The sequence below is a fragment of the Dermochelys coriacea genome, chromosome 11 (genome assembly GCF_009764565.3).
Source record: "Dermochelys coriacea isolate rDerCor1 chromosome 11, rDerCor1.pri.v4, whole genome shotgun sequence".
Lineage (NCBI taxonomy): Eukaryota > Metazoa > Chordata > Testudines > Dermochelyidae > Dermochelys > Dermochelys coriacea.
This window is the reverse complement of record NC_050078.2, coordinates 40,497,532-40,517,148: the sequence shown is the minus strand read 5'-3', so window position 1 is coordinate 40,517,148 and position 19,617 is coordinate 40,497,532. Positions and strand designations below refer to the sequence as shown.

Here is a 19,617-nt window from a genome sequence, read left to right as displayed (position 1 = left end):
TCTGCAGTTTAAAAACATGAGGGGGAGATCCTTGGCCTGTCTGTAGCCCCTTTGCACTGTTTTTGGGGGGCATATAGAGGCTGGTCTTAAAGCCAATTTAACCAGCTTCCCGTGAATTCTGTGATGCTGGTAGAACATGTTTTTGGGACAATAAGTGGGGAAAAAGCACCATGGCCAGAGTTGCTGTGATTTGGTGTTCCCCAGCTACCCAATCAGTCCCTTGGGGGGCCACTGCAGTTGGGAGAAACTTAGAACTGCGCAGGGGGTCAAAGTGATTTGAGTAGGAGGGTAGAAAGGTGGTGTTCAGCTGTATCAGGCACTGCTGCAGATTGAACCTATTAAGAAGCACTTATTTAGTATTCTTGTGATAAGATTGCATATTCATAATTTTTTGTTATTGTTAGGTAACATCCTTCTAGTAGATGGAACGGCATGTGGAGAAATAAAAATCACTGATTTTGGTCTCTCTAAAATAATGGATGATGACAGCTATGGTGTGGATGGAATGGACTTAACTTCACAAGGGGCAGGAACTTATTGGTAATTTTAAGTTTGGACAGATATGTTGTTTAAACTCTTATTATTCAAATTTCAATAATGTAAAATCAGTTTTACACGGATATCTAGGATTAAAAGCATCAAATGTAAAATGGTGAAAGGAAAACGATTTATATGCAACATTTAGCCTGTGGATCTTAGTGCTGAAGAAACATAATACTGAATTTTGTAGGATGCATAATATAATAAAATGTTTATAGGAGTACAAATATCTTCTACAGTTACATTAGCTAATCTGTTTTCAAATCTGGGAATCAGCTGAAGTAAGAATGAATCACCCTTGCCCAAAGCATAGTGTTGCACAGTTAGGTGCAATATGAGGGTTTTAGTATGGGGTTTTTTCCCGCCAAAGTGTTGGAAAAATGAAATTGGACTAGGAGGACCTTTGATTACTTCTAGTATGGTAATTCCTATGTTTCTATTTTTACTTCTCCTGTGGAAGTCAGTTTATACTTCACTCATCATCTTCCAGGAAGGCAGCAGCCAGGATATATATTTGAACATTCTGAAAGAATCACCATTTTAGTTCAGAAAACATAAGGTTATGCATTTAGGGATTAATAACAAGAATTTTAGCTATAAGTTGGGGACGCATCAATTAGAAGTAACGGAAGAGGAGAAGGACCTTGGAGTATTGGTTGATCATAGGATGACTATGAGCTGCCAATGTGATATGGCTGTGAAAAAGCTAATGCGGTTTTGGGATGCATCAGGAGAGGCATTTCCAGTAGGGATAAGGAGGTTTTAGTACCGTTATACAAGGCACTGGTGAGACCTCACCTAGAATACTGTGTGCAGTTCTGGTCTCCCATGTTTAAAAAGGATGAATTCAAACTGGAGCAGGTACAGAGAAGGGCTACTAGGATGATCCGAGGAATGGAAAACTTGACTTATGAAAGGAGACTTAAAGAGCTTGGCTTGTTTAGCCTAACTAAAAGAAGGTTGAGGGGAGATATGATTGCTCTCTATAAATATATCAGAGGGATAAATACAGGAGAGGGAGAGGAATTTATTTAAGCTCAGCACCAATGTGGACACAAGAACAAATGGGTATAAACTGGCCACCAGGAAGTTTAGACTTGAAATCAGACGAAGGTTTTTAACCATCAGAGGAGTGAAGTTTTGGAATAGCCTTCCAAGGGAAGCAGTGGGGGCAAAAGATCTATCTGGCTTTAAGATTCTACTCGATAAGTTTATGGAGGAGATGGTATGATGGGATAATGGGATTTTGGTAAGTAATTGATCTTTAAATATTCAGGGTAAATAGGCCAAATCCCCTGAGATGGGATATTAGATGGATGGGATCTGAGTTACTATAGAAAATTCTTTCCTGGGTATCTGGCTGGTGAATCTTGCCCATATGCTCAGGGTTTAGCTGATTGCCATATTTGGGGTCGGGAAGGAATTTTCCTCCAGGGCAGATTGGAGAGGCCCTGGAGGTTTTTCGCCTTCCTCTGTAGCATGGGGCATGGTTGACTTGAGGGAGGCTTCTCTGCTCCTTGAAGTCTTTGAACCATGATTTAAGGACTTCAATAGCTCAGACATGGGTGAGGTTTTTCATAGGAGTGGGTGGGTGAGATTCTGTGGCCTGCGCTGTGCAGGAGGTCGGACTAGATGATCAGAATGGTCCCTTCTGACCTTAGTATCTATGAATCTGTTTTCCAAGAAGAAAATATATATTAAACCCTTTGGCTTTTGGTAGTTCATGACAGCTATCCCAGGGGTGATGGGTTTGCATAGATGCTTAGCACTGGGAAATCCTACTGGGAGAAATGTTATCAATTCCAAGAACTTCAGATCCCCAGATTATCATCTTCAGATAGACCATGTATATGCACACATTAAAATAATTCCTTTAGTCTTAAAGGTTCAGTTGACTAGAAAACTGACCAGCCATACTATATGTGTAGGGATAATATATATATATATTGCAATTTTTATTACATATGTACGTATAGCATAAATCTACTGTCTTAGTATAAAACTGTTATGGAGTGTTTTCCAGTGTTGTGTATGTTAATTAAAATGTGTAGAGTAGGTTAGACCCTTAGGAGGACCTTTGAGAATTAGGCATTTCTCACATGCGTATCTGAAACCTTCATTACCATGTAGTGAAATTGCAGCATATGTCCTAAATGAAGCATTTTAAAAAATGCATGCCAAAATATATTTCCCAAATCAGCACAAGTGTAAAAGTCTTATGGAAAAGTAAGACTGAACACACTCTGACCTCTCACTTTATGCAAAAGCCCAAAAACTATGAAGGGCATGGCCAGTTTATATCTTCATATGACTATTTATTTGAAAAATATATGTGGGAAGTGGAGGGAGTACCCGCTTCTCCTGCTACTTGGAGAGTTTAAGGCCAGAAAGGACCATCAGATCATCTAGCCTGACCTTCTTCATATTATAGGCCATCAACACCATCCAGCACCTGCACGTTAAACCCAACAACCAAAATTAGACCAAAATATTACAACCCACAGGAGAGTAGCCTATTCAGTGCCACAGACAGAGAATAGGAGAGACCAAGGTACACCAGGGCTCAAGGCCCCAACAGTGGCAGGGAAATGATTAAATGAGATGCAACTAAATAATCATGGCAAGTGACCCACATCCAGACTCTGTAGAGGAAGGCAAAAAAACTAGGGCTGTCAAGCAATTAAAAAATTAATTGTGATTAATCGTGTTGTTAATAATAGAAATAACATTTATATAAATATTTTGGATGTTTTCCACTTTTTTCAATACATTGAAATCAGTACATTGATTTCAATTACAACACAGAATACAAAGTGTACAATGTTCACTTTATATTTATTTTTATTATAAATATTTGCACTGTAAAAATAAATGAAATAGTTTTTTTTTATTTCACTTAATACAAGTACTATAGTGCAATTTCTTTATCGTGAAAGTTGAACTTACAAATATAGAATTATGTATTCAAAAATAAAATAATGTAAAACTTTAGAGCCTACAAGTCCACTCAGACCTATTTCTTGTTCAGGCAATCGCTCAGACAAACAAGTTTGTTTACATTTGCAGGAGATAATGCTGCCCGCTTCTTGGTTACATCACCTGAAAGTGAGAACAGGCGTTCTCATGGCACTGTTGCAGATGGTGTTGCAAGATATTTACATGCCAGATGCAGTAAAGATTCATATGTCCCTTCATGCTTCAGCTACCGTTCTAGAGGATGTGCGTCCATGCTGATGATGGGTTCTGCTCAATAACAATGTTCATTTTCATCATCTGGGTCAGATGCCACCAACAGAAGGTTGATTTTCATTTTTGGTGGTTCGGGTTCTGTAGTTTCTGCATTGAAAACTTCTGAAAGCATGCTCCACACCCCATCCCTCTCAGATTTTGGAAGGCACTTCATATTCTTAAACCTTGGTTCAAGTGCTGTAGCTATCTTTAGAAATCTCACATTGGTACCTTCTTTGTGTTTGAAATCTGCAGTGAAAAAGATGTTCTTACAACGAACAGCATGCAGGGTCATCATCTGAAACTGCTATAACATGAAATATATGGCAGAATGCAATAGAGCAGGAGACATACAATTTATTATTATTTATTATTTTTTTAACCAGCGCCATCAGCATGGAGGCATGTTCTCTGGAATGGTGGCCAAAGCTTTGAAGGGGCATACGAATGTTTAGCATATCTGGCACGTAAATATCTTGCAATGCTGGCTACAGAACTGCCATTTGTATGTCTGTTCTCACTTTCAGGTTACATTGTAAATAAGAAGTGGGCAGCATTATCTCCCGTAAATGTAAACAAACTTGTTTGTCTTAGCAATTGGCTAAACAAGAAGTTGGACTGAGTGGACTAGTAGGCTCTAAAGTTTTACATTGTTTTGTTTTTGAGTGCAGTTATGTAACAAAAAAATCTACATTTGTAAGCTGCGCTTTCATGGTAAAGAGATTGTACTATGGTATTCGTATGAGGGGAATTGAAAAATACTATTACTTTTGTTTATCATTTTTACAGTGCAAATATTTGTAATTAAAAAATATAAAGTGAGCACTGTACACTTCATATTCTGTGTTGTAACTGAAATCAATATATTTTAAAATGTAGAAAAACATCCAAAATATTTAATAAATGTCAATTGGTATTCTATTGTTTAACAGTGCAATTAAAGCTACAATTAATAGTGATTCATTTTTTGAGTTAATCGTGTGAGTTAACTGTGATTAATCGACAGCCCTAAAAAAAAAACCCCACAGTCACCACCAGTCTGACCTAGGGGAAAGTTCCTTCCTGACCCCACATATGACAATCGGTTAGACTCTGAGCATGTGAGCAGGAACCAATTAGCCAAGCACCTGGGGGGGACAGAGAGAGAGAGAGAATGCTTGATGCTGCCTTAGAGCCCTGCCCAATATATCATCTCCAGCTGTGGGTCCTCCCTAATGTTTCAAAGAAAGGAGATAAAAACACCCACCCAAAATATACTGGGGGGCAAATGAATAATCCCTTACTGACTCCTACTCGTTGCCAGGTGAAACCCTGAAGTATGAGCTTCAGATGCATAAGACATAAACCAAAAGTGAGCCCCAGGGCAATTGAGCCCTTCCCCCTTACACCACGAGCAACCTCATCATACGGTAGCTCTCATAAATGTATTTTGCTCTCTCTTAAAAATAATAAAGTTGCTTGCCCGCTCAACTCCTTTTGAGAGGCTGTTCCAGAACCTCATCCCTCTGACAGTTAGAAACCTTCTTCTGATTTCAAGCCTGAATTTGTTCATAGACAGTTTATATCTGCTTGTTCTTGCGCCAGCATTGTCCTTCAGCTTAAATAGCTCTTCACCCTCCCTGAGAGCAATCATATCCCCTAATGTATTTTTAGAGAGCAATCATATCTCCCCTGCGCCTTTGTTTTAGTAGACTAAACAAGCTATGTTCTTCCAGTCTTCTCTCATAAGATGGGTCCTCCATTCCCCTTATGGTCCTCCTTATTCCTACTAGCTCTTCTCTGCACTTGGTTTAGTTTAAATTAGTCTTCTTGAACATGGGTGACCAGAATCGTACCAGTATTCCAAATGAAGTCTTACCAGTGCATTACACAATGGCATTAATACTACTTTATCTCTACTGAAAATGCCTCACCTGCTACTTCCTAGGATCACATTTGCCTTTTTCACAGCTGTGTCACACTGGTGGCTCATAATCATCTTGTGATAGACCCACACATCCAGGTATCTCTCCTCCTCTATTACTTCCAACTGATGAGCCCCCAGCTAAAGCAGAAATTCTTATTATTGGACCCTAAGTGAATGACTTTGCATTTTGTACTATTGAATTTTATCCCATTTCTCTCTCTCCCGTCTTCAATGTCATCCAGATCTTCCTGTATAATAATCCAATCTTCCTCTGTTTTGACGATGCCTCCCAGCTTTGTGTCATCAGCAAATGTCATCAGCACACTTATACTTTTTATGCCAAGGTCATTAATAAAAATGTTGAACCAAATTGGCCTCAAGACTAATCTTTGAGGAACTCCCCTAGTAACCTCCCTCTAGTCCAGTAATTCACCTTTTAGCATAACCCACTGCCTTCTCCCCTTCAGCCAATTACTTATCCACCTTACAATGCTTGTACTGATCCCTATCTTCCCTAATTTAAAAAAATAATTTCTCATGTGATACTGTTGTCAGATGCTTTACTGAAGTCCAAGTGTATTGGTTTACTGCACTTCCCTTATCTAAAAAATCAGTTATTTTTTCAAAGAAGGAAATCAGGTCAGTCTATCATGTTCTGCCTTTGTTAACCCTTATTGCATTATATCTCCTTTACCATTTACGTCTATGAATGCAATTACTCTTTCCTTCACAACTTGATCTAAAACTTTGCATATTACTGAAGTCAGACTAACAGGCCTATAAATGCCCAGATCACTTGTTTTCCCTTTCTTAAATAGCTATTTTCCAGTCATATGGCATTACCCCTGAATAGGCAGATTTATTAAATATCCTTGCTACCGGACTAGCAATGTCATATGTCAGTTGTGTCAGTATTCTGGGGTGGAAATTATCTGGTCCCACCAATTTGAGCACAATAAGATCTTTAAATTTTCCTCCACCTGAGATGTAGAAATTTCCACTTCTTGACACTCATTTCCATCACATATAAATATCCTGTAATGTCATTTTACTGAAAACTGAGGCAAATTATGTATTTAGTTTTTGGGCTGTATCTAGATTATATTTAATCTCCATCCCATCCACACTGCATAACCTCATCCTTCCATAGTCTCTGTTTATATAACTAAAAAACTTATTTATTTAAATGTCTGTGGCAAGAGCTAATTCAGCTTGACTTTTGGTAATTCTCGCTTTTCTCCTACTTTTTCTAACCTCCACAATGTAGATTTTTTTTGCTGATCAACCCCTTTTCTTATTCCCTATAGGTTCTCTGCTTACTCCTAATAAATTTTTAAGGTGGTTATTCATTCAGCTGGGTCTGTAGGCTTTCCCTACAAGTTTTTTTCCCTTTTCTTGTGATGCAAATTTCAGATAGTTTTGTATAGTTGATCTGAAGAAATTCCAAACCACCTCCACATTTAAGTTTTTTCTGTTCTTCATTACAGTTGGCTTCTTTAACTAATTCTTTTAATTGACCAAAATCTGCCCATTTACAATAAAAAATTATAGTTGACAACCTGGTTTTGATTATCTTTTCATTTAATTTAAATTGAATTAGCCCATGATCACTTGATCCAAGGTTATTTCCTATGATTTGCTCTTCTTTGATGTCCTCACTACTTACCAAAAGCAAGTCTAAAATTGCATCAACTGTTGTTGGTTCAGTGATTATTTGAGGAAGAAAACTGTCATCTATCACATATCACATCCAGTATTACATGGGTCTTACCAATATTAAGCACATTTGTTCTCCAATCTGTATCCAGGAAGTTAGTCTCATTATTATTGTTCCCAAACGTATTTGTGTCTAATAATATTGGAAATCTCTGTGTATATGCAAGTCTGACCATGAGGGTCTATAGCAGACCTCTGATACTATCACAACAAGACCCTCTTTTTACAATCCTTCCATAAAGTGAATTTGACCCAACAGATTCTGTTTTGTCCATACAATCACTTTGTATTTCTTTAGTGTACCACTTCGTTGACGTACAACCCTTACCTTTATTCCTCTCTCTCTCTCTCTCTCTCTCTGTCTCAAACAGCACATACACTTCAATACCTGTATTCCAGTCATGAATGTTTCTGTAATCCTTATATCTGGTTTCACTTCTGCACAGTAGCACCAATTGCTCCATTTTATTGTCCAGATTCCTGGCATTTGTGTACAAGCATTTCAGTTGTTTTCCTCAGACCTCACATGGTTTTCTTCCTTGTGATGTTCTTCTACTACTTACTATATCTTCATTTAGCTGATTTTCCTGTTCCAGTGTATTGAGCCAGATGTGGAGATGTCACGAGTCTCTCCCAGTCTTGTCCACTCATCTCCTGGTTTAAAGCCCTTCTTGTCAATTGTGCCACCTTTAATCCCAGAAATTGAATACCCCTTAATTAATACTACTTGGTTTCAGGAATAAGCCCCACACCTATTGAGAAAAGAGGGAGCACTTTGGAGAATTGTGTTTGCTATGAAATCTAATCATGTTAGAATATAACTTTAAAGAGTTAGTTAACAGTATACTGGCCACAGTTTTGTAGTCATTGTAGAAAAGGATAAGTTAGACTCAGCATTGTCACCAAGACATGGTTGAACAGAATCAAGATTAGCTGACACAATGTGAAATAGAACTTGCCCTTGTCTGTACTGACTGCAAAGTCATGGTCCAAATTGTGTTGGAACGTGCTTTTTAAGAGTCAGGTTAACTAACTAACACAATAAAATGTTATAACCAAGACAAGCCCTAGGACTTGCTCATGGAAGCCACGTGGGGAGGTAGTAGGAAACACCATCGCTCTTAAAGACTGAGGATATTAGCAGCTGTAGGGCAGGGAACAGCCAGCCTGAGATACCCCAAGGAGGGAAATTACACTCACACCCTCCCTCACATCCTAACTTCAGTAGGTAGGTAGGAGGCCCAGAGACATCCCACCAGTGTATCTGTTTGGTTGTAATGAAGGCTGGGGATAAACCAGCTCTTCTCTCTTGTGCACTCAGGCACTTTTACAAAAAGCTATTGTGATAAAACTGCCTACAGAACAGGAAACCCAGTGAGTATCTTCATTGCTTATAGAAACTTCTTGGCTGGCATTTGCTGTGCCCAGTACCTCCCTGTTCTGAAAGGGCTTTTGGCTTTTCTGCTCTTTGCAATAGTAGCCCTTCAATCCTGCTAGTGGGTGTGAAGGGTAAGTAGGAGGGTAGTATTGGCCAGCCCATTATCTGCCAACTCTTCTGAGCGCTTAGCCTCTTTTCATTAGTTTACCTCCAGGAAGGAAAGAAGTCAAGGGCTCAAACTTAATTTTAAACAGAAAAGTCAACACTGTACCTATCAGTTCTGTAGCTTTTTCCGTTTACTAAGTTTTAAATAATAGAATTTGTTTTTACCTTTTTCTTTAGCTAACGAAACACAAAACGCCCCACATTGAAAAAACATAATTTAGGTTGCAAAGTCAAGCGCTCGGTAGTTAGGAAATACTATATCCATATGGCAGGGGGAGGAGGGGGAGAGAGACACGCACATTAATATTTGGAAATATTTATGCCAAATGAAAATTTTAAATAACATGGATGTGTTAGGATTATTTTCACTCATTGTGGTATCTCTCTACAACTTGATTTTGACTTTTTCACTTTCTAGTCACTGTGTCAGGCTAAAGGTGTTCTCTAGTCCACAACTCTATATATCTTGTGTAAAAATGTCTATATATACATTGTTTTGTTTCATTAATGTTTCAGTTTGGCCCAATATTTTGGTATAATTTATTATTTGCTGTGTTTCATCTTTTAAAATTATTGGTATATTAATGTTCTGTTACTGGCATAATAATGCCTGCAGTCATTTATACAATACATACACACACAATCACCTGACAAAATTTTCAATCTTGGGAGCCTAAAGTTGGGTGCTTAATTCCATATTTAGGCACTTAAATAAGTGGCTTTATTTTTTAGAGATATTAGGCACCTTGAACTATTTCTGATGTTATATCTACTTAAGCCTCTCAATATTTATTTAGGTGCTTAACTTTAGGGGAATCTGTTATTAAAATTTTGGTCCTTGACCTCTAGCTAGTCTGAAATGCCTTGTGCATTAATTACATTATAAATTAGTACAAGTTCAAAAAATAGTAGGGTCCATGACCTTTATACCACTACCAAGTTTCAACACATCACATTGCCAAAATGATTGGATTTTCTTTAGAAACTAGCTGTTTTCTGTCTCCTAGTATGTCTTGAAAAGGTTGATTCATAGAAGGAAATGCTGTAAGATAATTTGAAGTGAGAGTTACTTCATAAGGAATTTATGTAAATTGTCATGTACAGAAGCTGAATGTCTATGTTCATTGTGTCTCTTTTAAATTATTCACTATCTACTGTGTGTACTATACAGTGTATTTTCATTTAATTGATATACAATACATTGCAGTAGGTCATCAGGTGTGAAGAAGGGACAGTAATGAAAGGGTTACATAAGTAGAAAACAATCTTGTGATTTACATAGACATTTCAATAAAATACATATTTAATTTATTTACCTCCTGTGAGAACAGGCAACAAAAAAGGAGGAGTATATATCCAGTCTAGAGCCCCAATCTCTAAATAATTAGTATCTCAGGCATTAGTTATTTTGCCCTCTCCTAGGAATATGAGATAAAGAATAGGGTCTATTTTATTTAACTTTAACTTCACTTTCTAAAAATTGAAATCTCACTATATAGTTGATTAGTTCTATTACCTGTGTCTGACACTATGGAAAATTGAAAATTACAATGTCACTCTTGATATTAAAAAAAAAAAACAAAAAACAAAAAACAAACCCACAGACTTGAAATCACTGTACCCATGTTAAAGAATCAGGTGCAGTCAGATGTATAACTTTGCGTTTGAACATGTTATAAAGATTGTGGGCTTACTTGCAGTGACAAGATTTTGGTTTTACAGGTACTTGCCTCCAGAGTGTTTTGTAGTTGGGAAAGAGCCGCCAAAGATTTCAAACAAGGTTGATGTATGGTCAGTTGGAGTAATCTTTTTCCAGTGTCTTTATGGAAGAAAGGTGAGACGCAATGTGTTTAAAGACCTTGTACAGCTTTAAGACAAGCTTCTCTACGTATATCTCCACTGTGCACTGAAATTGTGGTCATAAAGACCTTAAATCAATGTTACTTCAGTTTCTGAACATTGATACTATGTTCATTGATGTCTCTTTCAAACAAGAGGTAGAGGAACAAATAGTCTAGCCTGACATAAAAATGTAATTTTACTTAAAACTGGTGTTAGATATTTTTGTGAGCACACAGACAGTTTAAAATAACATAAATTAGAGTGAAGATATGTTGTCACTGAAATTGATACTTGAATGCTTCATGAGGAAATTTATCTGAATTTATTTTTCAGCCATTTGGTCATAATCAATCACAACAAGATATCCTACAAGAAAACACAATATTAAAAGCCACAGAAGTCCAGTTCCCAGTTAAACCTGTTGTAAGCAATGAAGCCAAGGTAAATTTTCTTAGAACCTAATTAAGTAGCATGAAACAAATACTAAATTTATTGATTGGTTTTAGAGTATTTACTTTAGAAGCAAGCTATAAAATTACCACTAATTTAAGAATACCATGTAAGTGGGAAAGACACAATGGACAGGTTACATCCTCTGGTTACAGCCTCTCTTTTCAGTTTGAAATTATTTCAGTTTTTTGTACAATATATCTCTTTTGGGACTTAACCAGGGTCAGATGCCCAAAAGTAATCTGGGAAAGACTTACTTCATCATTTTACATTTACGTAGTGCCTTTCCCCCAAAAGGACTCCAAAGTGCTTCAAACCAGGCCTTCTCAAAAACTGTCATCACTGATGCTGTCTTTTTTTGGTGTTTATTCCCTAGAAGACTCTGGCTGCCTCACTGTATTATCTAATTAAGTCATTTCATTAAAAGTTTGTTTTGTAACGGGCGGCTTCTGAAAGTAGTGGATGTTTGTTACCTAATTTTCTCAATCTGAAAAACCAGCATCACTGCTGGAATGCATCTGGAAAATGCCTTCTACCATTGCTCCTTTTGAACTTCATAATGTACCAGACACATTAACTCTAAGCTGATTAAGTAGTACATGTTTTCAAGATCGGATCAACTTCAGGAGGGACAAGAATATCAAAATAGTTGGGCTGCCATAGGGCATGCAGGGCAGAGATCCGTACATTTAAAAACACACATTATTTTGGGACTGGAAGAAATGTCTAACTGCTTCTGCCTGGACATATTATTCAAGATTCTACAGAGAAGTGAGGATAAAAGGAGATTCCAATGGCTTTGGTGATTATAGCTGTGGATACGTGTACCATAAACTAGGTTCTAGAAATTGGGAAGGGGGGGAAATAAATCTGAGGTACTTGATTTAAAATTGTTCTTATGCTTATTCTGGATATTAGTGACTTGACTCAGGCAAAAGACTCAGTGCTGGTTCAAAACAATGCAATAGGAAAAGGGATTGGGCACTACTTCCAGTGTTCGAAAATAATTAATGTAACAATGTAAGGAATACATCTTTTGGAATTCAATTGGCGTAGAAGTAGGAGCGATGTGGAATCTTGTTCAAATAAGTAAGATTCTGCCTCTGAAGGTTAAGAGGGAAAAGTAGACATAATTTAATAACTCTAGAGACTAGGTTCATAGATACTAAGGTCAGAAGGGACCATTCTGATCATCTAGTCCGACCTCCTGCACAGCGCAGGCCACAGAATCTCACCCACCCACTCCTATGAAAAACCCCACCCGTGTCTGAGCCACTGAAGTCCCCAAATCATGGTTCAAAGACTTCAAGGAGCAGAGAAGCCTCCTTCAAGTCAACCATGCCCCACGCTACAGAGGAAGGCGAAAAACCTCCAGGGCCTGTCCAATCTGCCCTGGAGGAAAATTCCTTCCTGACCCCAAACATGGCAACCAGCCAAACCCTGAGCATTTGGGCAAGATCCACCAGCCAGACACCCAGGAAAGAACCCTCTATAGCAACCCAGATCCCATCCATCCAATATCCCATCTCAGGGGATCTGGCCTATTTACCCTGAATATTTAAAGATCAATTACTTACCAAAATCCCATTATCCCATCATACCATCTCCTCCATAAACTTATCGAGTAGAATCTTAAAACGAGATAGATCTTTTGCCCCCACTGCTTCCCTTGGAAGGTTATTCCAAAACTTCACTCCTCTGATGGTTAAAAACCTTCGTCTGATTTCAAGTCTAAACTTCCTGGTGGCCAGTTTATACCCATTTGTTCTTGTGTCCACATTGGTGCTGAGCTTAAATAATTCCTCTCCCTCTCCTGTATTTATCCCTCTGATATATTTATAGAGAGCAATCATATCTCCCCTCAACATTCTTTTAGTTAGGCTAAACAAGCCAAGTTCCTTAAGTCTCCTTTCATAAGTCAAGTTTTCCATTCCTCGGATCATCCTAGTAGCCCTTCTCTGTACCTGCTCCAGTTTGAGTTCATCCTTTTTAAACATGGGAGACCAGAACTGCACACAGTATTCTAGGTGAGGTCTCACCAGTGCCTTGTATAACGGTACTAAAACCTCCTTATCCCTACTGGAAATGCCTCTCCTGATACATCCCAAAACCACATTAGCTTTTTTCACAGCCATATCACATTGGCAGCTCATAGTCATCCTATGATCAACCAATACTCCAAGGTCCTTCTCCTCTTCCGTTACTTCTAATTGATGCGTCCCCAACTTATAACTAAAATTCTTATTAAACCCTAAATGCATAACCTTACACTTATCACTATTAAATTTCATCCTATTACTATTACTCCAGTTTACAAGGTCATCCAGATCCTCCTGTATAATATCCCGATCCTTCTCCGAATTGGCAATACCTCCCAGCTTTGTATCATCTGCAAACTTTATTAGCACACTCCCACTTTTTGTGCCAAGGTCAGTAATAAAAAGATTAAATAAGATTGGTCCCAAAACCGATCCCTGAGGAACTCCACTGGTAACCTCCCTCCAACCTGACAGTTCGCCTTTCAGTAGGACCCGTTGCAGTCTCCCCTTTAACCAATTCCTTATCCACCTTTTGATGTTCATATTGATCCCCATCTTCTCCAATTTAACTAATAATTCCCCATGTGGCACGGTATCAAATGCCTTACTGAAATCTAGGTAAATTAGATCCACTGCATTTCCTTTATCTAAAAAGTCTGTTACTTTTTCAAAAAAGGAGATTAGGTTGGTTTGGCACGATCTACCTTTTGTAAAACCATGTTGTATTTTGTCCCATTTACCATTGACTTCAATGTCCTTAACTAATTTCTCCTTCAAAATTTTTTCCAGGACCTTGCATACTACAGATGTCAAACTAACTGGCCTGTAGTTACCCGGATCACTTTTTTTTCCTTTCTTAAAAATAGGAACTATATTAGCAATTCTCCAATCATTCGGTACTGTTCCTGAGTTTACAGATTCATTAAAAATTCTTGCTAATGGGCTTGCAATTTCAGGTGCCAATTCCTTTAATATTCTTGGATGAAGATTATCTGGGCCCCCCGATTTAGTCCCATTAAGCTGTTTCAGTTTCGCTTCTACCTCCGATATGGTAATACCTACCTCTACATCCTCCTTCCCATTTGTCATGCTACCATTATCCCCAAGATCCTCTTTAGCCTTATTAAAGACTGAGGCAAAGTATTTGTTTAGATATTGGGCCATGCCTAGATTATCTTTAACCTCCACTCCATCCTCAGTGTTAAGCGGCCCCACTCTACTTTTCCAAGAAGATGTGAATCTTTTTGGAATGAGCCTTTTTGTTATGGTTTGCCTGCATACATTTCTGTTGGTGATATTCTTAAAAGGTATTTCATATAGAGCAAGTTTCAGTTAGGGGTCACATAAATTTTATGTAGACATTTCAAAAAGAATTGTTTGTCCTTTAATTTTTGTTCTCCTTTTGGAAAAATTGGGTCTCTTGTATTCAGTTAATGGACACAGGCACATACAATATGAGAACAGCATGTGACTGATAACCTTACATTTTTTAATAGTTTATGCCCCTTACCTTTTAGTTTGACCCAGATGTTTTTTGTGATTGAATTTATTGAAGGAAAACATGAGGCAACAGCTATTTAAATGTGGTTATAGTCAGAAAATGGCTATTTAAAACTGGCAACTTATTACTCTGTTTGTATTATGAGTAGTATTTGTTTCCATTAGTGACAAAAAATAATTTTTACTCATCTTTTACTGTTTTTAGCATTGATTATCCACTATACCTATATATGAGAGAATTCTTTTCTGATATGCACACCATCGTCAAGTGTAAACTAACATGCATTTGCAAACTTTCTATTGATGGCAGTGTAGAAGCAAGAAAGAAGCCAGACCTGGCAGTTGGAAAAAACACATTGTAAACTGAAAATCTGATCTAAAAATTATTTAGATTAAATAAACATAGATATTCTTGATGATATTTTTACAGTCAGTTTTCAGTGTGTGACTGTACTTTAAGGTCGGTCCTCCTGTCATTTTCTTCCTATTTGTGTTTAGCTCTCTTTTGCATTACGTTGTTGTTGTTGTTTATACTGTTATAGGTGCACAAAGATTTAAAAACAAAACCTTGCCCCAAGGAATAACTAGGGGAAGATCAGGACAGCAGCAGTGGAGGGTTGACTGCTGACCCTCTCTCTGATCCGGAGAGAGAGTGTTAAAGAAGGCTGAACTCTAGTTAGGAAGGGCAGGTAGTGGCTGCTTGGTGCAGAGCAGATTTAGAGAAAAAAACAGCTCCAGGATTGGCTGAAGGTACCAGAGCTGAGTATGAGCTTTTTGTGTTGTGGTGATGGACTTTATTTTGGGACTTAGAGGCTCATTTTGAATGGGCTATGATGATAAAGTCCCAGGCAGGATAATGTTCATCACCAGAAGGCTGTGTGGAGTTTATTAAGGAGCCCTGAGAGAAGGGGAAACTGAGGTAGGTCTCTGCAGAGCCACACTTGACCAGTAGGGGGCGCTATAGGGAAAGCATGTCCTTTTACATACTGGTGATAGGGATTACCCATCACTGAATGCCAAAGCCCTAGCCCTTATTAGGATGCGGAAATTAATGTGTAGCCTGATGCTGGGCATTGGACTCAGGGACTAATGGCAGAAGACTGGGATTTAAGACTGGACAGTGCCTTAGTATTTAACAATTCTGAGGTACAGAGAAGGATTCTGAGTTGATTATAGAATATATATAGGCTTGGAAGGGTCAGATGTTTATCGGTAAATGTTAATTTAACTACACATGAATCAACAAAAAATATTTCCATTGATGATTGAAATGTATAGGTAAGCAAGGTAAGAAAAATGCTTCTAGAGAACTGATTTCTACAAGAATTGATTTAAGAATTTTTTTAGTTTTTATATTTTGAAATATGATGTTGACAATTTGTGTGTTAATGTTATTAAGCTTTAAGTTTTTGAATCTCAATGTCCACTGTTGTTAAATTATTTTCTGATCCTCCCGTGTGATGTCTCCCAACTGTAAAACTTTAAATCCATTAAAAATGGGAAAAAAAATGTTTAAAAATAAAAAATCAATATTATCCATGGAAATTATTTTTTAAAAAAATCAAATTTTGTCAAGCCTAGTTATGTAAGGTGGGGGAAGTAGGTTGGGGGCTGGGAGTTTGCTGTGAGGGGATTTTTTCAGCCAACTTTTTTTAAATACAGGATTCTTAGAGGTACAGGGCCTTTCCAGCACCATCAAGGGTAGTTTTTTGCTAGATTCCCGCATATCTAGGCAAACCAGTATGATAAAACCTTCTTAATTTACAGAAGACAACTAGAATGGAATAATTTCATCAACTTCTCATCTACTCTCCATCTGATTCACAGTAGAATTTCTTACAGTTTCCACAAAGGAAAGTTATAGAAATCTTCTAAATTTTGAAGATGCTAATTTCTTACATGCCATATGATCTTGTGAAAATATATTTGATTACACATTCAATAATCCTAGCACAGTCTGACAGCTACTTAATTTCACTGCCACAGAGCCTCCCAAATTCAATCTTTCTGAAATGGACCAAGATGATTCCTTCCCACCCACCCACCAGTGCCAATATCCTATTTCTGGAACATTGCCATAGCTGTCCTCATTATTACAGAGAACATCACTAAATCTGCTAGAGAGAACAACCCTTCTAGCATCACTGAATGGAAAAATAAGCATGTATCTGGAAGGACCATAGAAACCCACTGGCAAACATGCATTCTCTCTCCACATTCTGCACTTGCTTCAATTTATTGGTAGCAAATATTTCAGAACAGTAATGTGTTTTGTGTTGAAGGATGTTTGTTTTCATGTAAAATGTGGATTCCATAGTTTTTACCTGTTTATGAAATTTTTCAAATAAGATAGATTTTTTTTAAGTGACACTAGATTCGTTGTTACATGCTAGCAGATAACAAGTATGTAAACAAGTGTCATTGAGAAATGGTTGGTGTAACGTCAAGAGTAAGGGAAGGCAGAGCACAGAAGCAGAACTTTGAATCAATGTAGGTGGTGGGAAAATCAAGAGGTTTTTCAGTTTTGTAATCCTTAATATGAAAAAACCTTGTAGGCAGAAGAAGGAAGATTATCTTCAAAATTGCTGTTACAAGCTAATATTGTCATAGAAATGCCAGAGGCTTCACTGAAAGTTGCCATAGAATTCTGTCTGCTCTGCATTTGCTGTACCCTTCCTACCATTTTGACATAAGTGTTGTAGAATTGTGGGGACCCACTAGTTAGATACAAATTACACTGTCTTGCTGAATTGAGCTGCTTGAAAACAACAACTCCTCTTAAACTGTTTAGAACTTGTTAAATCAACTGGAGGAAGAATTGGCTCATAAGCAGCATTCATTTTGTTTGGAATACTAGTAATTTTTTCCCCTCTGCTTTTCTAGGCCTTTATCAGACGCTGTTTAGCCTACCGCAAAGAGGATCGATTTGATGTCCACCAGCTGGCTAACGATCCTTATCTTCTCCCTCACATGAGAAGATCAAATTCTTCAGGAAACTTGCATATGACTGGGCTGGCAGCATCCCCTACACCACCTACTTCAAGCATTATTTCGTACTGAAATTTCTCCAAGTGAAGACTGGCATGATATATTTGTAGTTTCCAAATGCAGACTAGTTTGTGAGCATTTGAGTGTTTTTACACAGGACAAGTTTGATTACTGTGTTTTCAGACTGAAGTCCTTCTGCTTAGTGTCCATTTGTATGATGGGAGTGGATCATGGACTGTGAATAAATATACCCTTCTGACTGTAACCTTTAAACATTGAAGAATGACACTGCTTGTTGCACACAAATCGATGTGCTATGTTTAAGAGTAAAGAAAAGGTTTGGGGTTTTTTTGGGAACACTGTAAATAATCTTTTTAATACTTATAAAGTACATTTGGTTGATACTGGAGAGTGCTAACATGAAGGGTAGTTTTTCATTATTTAAATAAGAAAAGTAATGGACAAATTTGAACACACAGGAAAGGTTCAGTGTCTGGACATAAAAACAAAACAAAAACCTACTTCCCAAGTAGTTGAAACCAAAGTTAGAAGTGAGTGTCACAGCTGTATTCTGTATTAAGCTTTTCAGATAAAATTATAATCTTTTATTTGGCCTTATTAAAGGCTGTACCTCAAAACCCATGTGTTCTTGTTTCACTGAGATTTTGAAGGGTGATGCATAGTTTCTGGTACATTATCCCTCAAATAGCTAATTTTGAACCCATCTACATTTTTCAAATTTATTGTACTTGTCACAAGTTTTGACAATACTGCCACTTTCCAGGCCTTTGATAAAAGTAAATGATAGCATATATCCAAATGCAGACAGGTTATGTATGATGTTCTATGCAGGATAATGATGAATTCCCTTCTACGGCTATTGTAAATTGTTGTACAGAGGTCATATTTTCAGTTATTAAATTTCAGCAACTTATTTCTGTACAAATGTTTAAAGTATGGCTTTTTCTAATTGGATATTGTATTTTTTTTAAGTCTCCTTGAAGGCGCTTTTAATTGCTGCTAAATTATGTTGCTTTTACTTTTGCAAAAGAATCAGATGACCTCCTTAAAGTGCAAGTCAACTGTACGTTATAGAGAGATTAAAAGTAGATGATTCATTAACAATCAAGGCATGTAAAAGAAATCTGTGTTGGACATATACAGTACAGATCTTTAAATAGGTTTCTTGTGCTCTCAACCTGTGGAGCACATTGATACTAGATGTAGAAGTTGTTCATGGTTATTTTCTATTTCTGGAAGTTACTATCAACAAGGAAATGTTTCTTGTGGCTTGTACAGATATTTTAAAATGTGAAACATTTTCTAACTGCCTTGTATGGTAGAAACTTATTCTTCAGAACTCTGTCTCTCTTACGTACATTATTCCTTTTACTGTCCCATTCATGATGCTGAATACGTAAATGTAATTTTGTCCATGCTGCAGAAAAAGGAGGCTGTATTACCACAGGTTTTCATTTAATATTGTACAGTTAAACTGTGGCTCTTGTTTTTGATGTTACAAGCCATTTTGTTTTAATTGTACATAAAGATACATTAACTGTCTCTTTAAGATGCTGCTGAAATTGTAGAGAATGTAGCCAAAACAGTAATAAACAATGACAGTTGAAATTTCAAGTATGCATAAAGTTATTGCACGCGGGGAATCAGCTTGTCAACACCTCTCAGACACTGCTAAAAGCAATTCTTTTGCTCACAAAAAAGCCAGTAGAACTTAAAGGGTCCCAGAGTATTTCAGACAATAGTGGTATTGAAGTAAACTGCTACTGTTCTTTCTTACAGAGGCAATACTGTGGTGAGTGGGGCTCATAGAAGTCATCATCTTAAGCGAAGGTTTCAAACTACTC

At 37.4% G+C, this 19,617-nt stretch overlaps 1 protein-coding gene across 7 annotated transcripts in view; it reads left to right on the top strand.

Moving 5' to 3' along the window:
* TLK1 (tousled like kinase 1) overlaps positions 1-19,387 on the top strand; it is a 133,696-nt gene extending 114,309 nt beyond the window's left edge. For all 7 annotated transcript variants that reach the window (XM_038422364.2, XM_043505268.1, XM_043505266.1 and 4 more), the window contains 4 exons: positions 405-540; positions 10,656-10,767; positions 11,109-11,216; positions 17,648-19,387. In XM_038422364.2, coding sequence (XP_038278292.1) covers positions 405-540; positions 10,656-10,767; positions 11,109-11,216; positions 17,648-17,824 — 533 coding nt within the window. In that variant the 3' untranslated portion in view covers positions 17,825-19,387. The remainder of the gene's footprint in view (positions 1-404; positions 541-10,655; positions 10,768-11,108; positions 11,217-17,647) is intronic.
* Positions 19,388-19,617: the final 230 nt, after the last annotated feature.